At 39.7% G+C, this 5166-nt stretch overlaps 1 protein-coding gene across 1 annotated transcript; it reads left to right on the top strand.

The window, feature by feature from the left end:
* Window positions 1-844: 844 nt before the first annotated feature.
* Window positions 845-3312, top strand: LOC110296555 (regenerating islet-derived protein 3-gamma). The gene is made up of 5 exons (XM_021165260.2): window positions 845-1133; window positions 1713-1831; window positions 2017-2154; window positions 2742-2865; window positions 3027-3312. The coding sequence occupies exons 1-5, from the start codon at window positions 998-1000 to the stop codon at window positions 3092-3094; spliced, it is 585 nt and encodes a 194-aa protein (XP_021020919.2). The 5' UTR covers window positions 845-997; the 3' UTR covers window positions 3095-3312.
* Window positions 3313-5166: the final 1854 nt, after the last annotated feature.

Below are 5166 nucleotides of genomic sequence, written 5' to 3' on the forward strand. Positions count from 1 at the left end.
CTGATCAAAGTTTGAGGATAGGACACTGAATATCAAGTAAACAATTCAGAATTACAGTAAATCAAGGCCTTGTTTCTCAACTTTCCCACAAAGAGGCAGCAGGAAAGCAAGTCCATTCTACCACTGTTACTTGAAACCTCAGCTAAAATATTGACTCAAAAGATTATTCTCAAGGTTCCTGTAAGTCTTGGTACTAAGTTCACAATTTTTCTCCTTAGTTTACACTTTCCTTTCTTTCAGCTAATTCACCACCATCATTTGTTATAATTCCCAACTTATCAAAAATCTAATCACTGATATAAATATTACAAAACAAAGAGCCAAGAAATATACATATGAATCTACAGTTATAACGTCTTCTTTGCGTTGTGACAAAAATACCCTGTTAATGTCTGTTTCCTTCAGTAAACTCAAGGTTGCAATATTTTAAAAATGTTAGCACAGCATTATCTATAGCATAACTATTATTTCTATAAGTTTTCTAGAACATAGTATCTGGGAAAAGATGGGGAAAATTCAAACTGCACCCATACCTGACAATTCAGCAGGGCTGCTAACAGGAAAGGGCCACATATGTAACAGTTTATAGTCTTTGGCAGGAAGAAACTCCCACTTTTGATGGGAAAACCCTAGAGTCCATGCCAAGCACCACCTACCTCCCTGACTTGCATGAGCATTCTGCTTATTCACTTTGATGCCCCTCCCTCAAGTCCTATTATAAAAACAGTCACCTCTGTCCTGACACACTATCCTACGTATCTGCAAGACAGGTAAGTAGGAACTTTGTAGGGGTTCACCCATCATACCATAGGAGAAGGTATGGGAGAATACTTATCCTCGCAGAACAGAGAACTCTGAGAATCAGCACAGGCAACCTGGGGTGTTTCCAGGGAAAGGGAACAAGATGTATTCTTCTCATTCCAGAATCAAAGAAGGGGAGAATTAGTGTTGGCTGCAGAGTTAGTCAAAGGAGACAGAAGAGACTGGTCCTCTCAACATGTCCTCTCTTAACCATATTCCCAACCATGACTCTGGTTGTTCCTTCCTTACAGACAAGATGCTTCCTCGTATGACCGTCACCGTCATGTCCTGGATGCTGCTATCCTGCCTGATGCTCCTTTCTCAGGTGCAAGGTAAAGTTTTGAGTGTCCAGTGAGTGTCCCGTGAGTGTCCAGTACAAAAGGCAAAAGAAGGTTCTGGAGAGTCTCATGTGGTAATGATGAAGAGAGTCATACACAAGACAACTGCCTGAAACAAAACCATCATCCTGCCACCTCTAAGTCACTAATGACAGATGGCTATCATGGCAGCTCTTTCCTGAAATTCCTGAGTTTCCAATTTTGCTAGCAATTTTAGCTAATGGCTTGAAGGAAAGTGTAGAAGTCATTAATGAACTGTTGAGATAAAGAAGGGCTGGATGGGCCAATTTAGAAATTGACAGCCCTAGAATTGGGGATCTACAAATCATATGAGAAGAGTGAAGCATGAAATTAAAAGAAGAAAATTTCCCATAAAGTAGGTCAATCTCAAGACCAAGATGACTCTTAGAGAGAAAGAGTATTCTGTAGTCTGTATTGTGTATTCTGTGAAGTCTCTATTCTGACGCTATCTGTTCTGGACTTAATCTCAAAAGCCAGGCCTCATCAACATTTGCTAAATTGACCTTTCTAGCCATTACACCACACCCCTTTCTTTATCTCCTTCCACTCTAGGTGAAGATGTCAAGAAAGATGTCCCATCTTCACGCATCAGCTGCCCCAAGGGCTCCCGTGCCTATGGCTCCTATTGCTATGCCTTGTTTAGTGTACCTAAAAACTGGTATGATGCAGATGTGAGTACTAGAGGATGCAGAGGAGGGAAACAATGGGAGGTACCTGTAAGTCACAAAAGAAGTGGGCTCCAATTTCCACAGTTTCTTGAGAATTACAATGAACATTCAGTACCTCTATCATCTACATTTGCTTGCCATTAACTAATGAAGTTTCAGTCTGTCACACATTCTGCCCCCTTACCTAGATGGCCTGCCAAAAGAGGCCCTCAGGACATCTTGTGTCTGTGCTCAGTGGCTCTGAAGCTTCCTTCCTGTCATCCATGATTAAAAGCAGTGGTAACAGTGGCCAATATGTGTGGATTGGGCTCCATGACCCGACACTGGTGAGATATCATCTCCTCCCATCTGATTTCTCTCTCATCAGTTCTGTTTCCAAGCTCATTTTCTATGTTTTTATGAGAAAATCCTAAATTATAACTAGAGCTAATATTCTGGATTATAACTGGGGTAAAAGAAAGTTCCTGAGCTCTGTGGAAGTCCCTAGTCTTCAGACCACGTCAATGAGACTGTGGTTAGCCTTTATGAAGTTCCTCAATGAGGGTTTGCAAATCTCTTTTGTGAGATTATAAGCATTTGTACTCATGATTTTGAGAGAACACAAAAGAGAGAATATCTGTATTTGTTCTTCACATTATCTATGTGGGCTTTGAAGATCAGAGAAATTTACAAAAGCATAACCTGCTATATTCTTTGAGTTCCATGTTATTTTTTCTTCTGGGTTTAATTAGCTTGTGAATATCACTGGGGATCTGGTAATAGGAGGGAGATGTTCAGGTTAAATTCTGGACAGCATCTGAAAGAATAGATCAATTCCATGATGTTGATCATTAAGCATCGGCTATTCCCAGTAAGGAATCATGCAAGCAGAGCTTCAGTGGCTTCTCTTTTCCCATGGCTGCCCCAATTCTAGGGCCAAGAACCCAACAGGGGTGGATGGGAGTGGAGCAATGCTGATGTGATGAATTACATCAACTGGGAGGCGAATCTTTCCTCTTCCTCAAGCAATCACTGTGGTACCCTGTCAAGAGCCTCAGGTAAGACTAGGGCAGTCGTCTCTGAAAACCAGTGCTTTTTTTTTTTTTTTTATGTCTCTCCTTCCTTTGTTTCTCCTTTCTCCTGGAGTGAGACATTCGTAAAGATGATACAATGATCCTAACATCTAGACTTACTAACACTTAGTCCTCTGTGTCTGCAGGATTTCTGAAGTGGAGAGAGAATTATTGTAACTCAGAGTTACCCTATGTCTGCAAATTCAAGGCCTAGAGTACAGAATTGACATCATGAGTTGATATGTACCTTGCCACAATCAAGATCCCAAATGTGAAGACAGATGAAAAAGGGAACATTCTCCCCACAATTGAAATCTGACCTGATTTTCTCCTCCTCTAGCCCTTCCTTCCTCTCATTTGAGGAACTCTGTGTGCACTATGGCCTTAATTCTCAAAGCATCATATTAAAGTATATAACTCATGCTCATATAACTTGTGCTCTGGTCACTTGGTAAATGAACAAAATATATCAGTCAAAAGAAAGAGATAAGTAGAGATGAATTTTAATGGGGAAAGGAGAGACCTTTTCTTCATTAGTGTAACTACAAGAAGAGTTTTCAAGGTCCTCTAAAATATTCCTCATGTTCCTGTATGCAGTTCTAATGAATCTACTGGGTCATGTACACAAAAAGGCATACATATGAAAGTAGAAGGGGAGTTATAGGAAGGAGGAAAGGGATCAGTGATAGTGGGCAGAAGATGAGAAGTGGGGACTGCCTACAAATGCACACATGGCTTACATATGTGAAAGTATCATAAAGAGGAATGTATGAGGTGTGTGTGTGTGTGCATGTGTGTGCATGTGTTTCAGTTATTATTATTATTATTATTATTAGTAGTAGTAGTAGTAGTAGTAATTATTATCATTATTAGAAGTAATTTAATCTTTTTTTACAGTCCAGTCATTATCCCCTCCAGGTATGCCCTTTAACTGTTTCCTATCCTCCTCCTCTTCCTCCTCCCCCATCTCCAAGAGAATGCCCCCCATCCCCTTTGCCACCATACCTCCCCACTCCATGGAGCCTCAAGTTGCTCGAGCATTAGCTGCATCTTCTCTCACTGAGGCCAGACCAGGCAGTCCTCTGCTGTATATGTGTTGGGAACTTCACATCAGCTAGTATATGCTGCCTGGTTGGTGGCTCAGGGACTGAGAGATCTCAGGGGTCCAGATCTGTTGAGACTGCTGGTCTTCCTCTGGGGTCACCCTCCTCTTCAGCTTCTTACAAGAGTACCGGCTTAAATACAAGTACATTTGCAAAAAAGGAAAAGGGTGGAGAAAGATAAACCACTGTATTATTAGAAAAAATACTGAAATGAATGTGTTCAATTTAGCTGAGTCAAATTTCAAAACAACAGAACATTATTGAGGATTAAGAGAACCATTTGAAACCTTAATTGTGCTCAGGTCTTTATAAGCCTGTGCCTGGGAAGAGAATGCAAATCAATGAGGCAATAACTTTCAGAACTGCAGGAGAAATAGAAAAATCCACTTCAGATCTTTGACATATGGCAATGTTGCTTCTGCTAAATACACTGTAAGTTACTAACATAGTATTTCAAATTGATCTGACTTCATTTAGCTCATCAAGTACCATAGGTTTGTAGGACAAGGTTTGCTTTGAAGTAAGTACTATTTACTGTTTTCATGATGTTACTTGTCATGATTGGCATCCTTAGAGCTTCAGAGACTATTAATTGCCCACTAATATGTTCCAGGTGTATTTACCTAATGATACATAAGGTTTTGCATCTTTACAAAGTCAAAACATCTTAAGTTTGACTCTTTTAAGTTGGGAACAACTTGTACCTCAGCACTTTAACACCTTTTTATTTGAGTATTTGATAGATCAACAGGCAGAACCTATGGAAGGAAATGATTGACTTGACCAGCACAATCAGTCAACTATGCTTGACATTAAAAGAAAACCCAAGACAGGTTTGGATTGTGGCACATACCTACATTCCCAGTGCTTAGAAGGCTGAGACAGGAGAGCTACTGTGAGTTCAAGGGTTATGTAGAATATGTGGAGAATTATAAAGCTATCCTAGGTAACATGTAAGACCCAACAAAAGAAAATACTTTTGCTAGTTGAGAAGAATACATTCTTATCAAGTTCAAATGCAACAGTCTCCAAGAAAGGTGAAATTATAAATACATATGAAAATGGATATATGATACAAAATATTTTATCAAATCTCAATGGAATTAAAATTCAAGCCAAAACTAGGATCATAATAGAGCAATCTCAGTAATTTTGAAGATGAAAGTGAACATTTCCAACTAAT

Source organism: Mus caroli, unplaced genomic scaffold (genome assembly GCF_978045245.1).
Source record: "Mus caroli unplaced genomic scaffold, Mus_caroli_1 scaffold_7, whole genome shotgun sequence".
Taxonomy (NCBI): domain Eukaryota; kingdom Metazoa; phylum Chordata; class Mammalia; order Rodentia; family Muridae; genus Mus; species Mus caroli.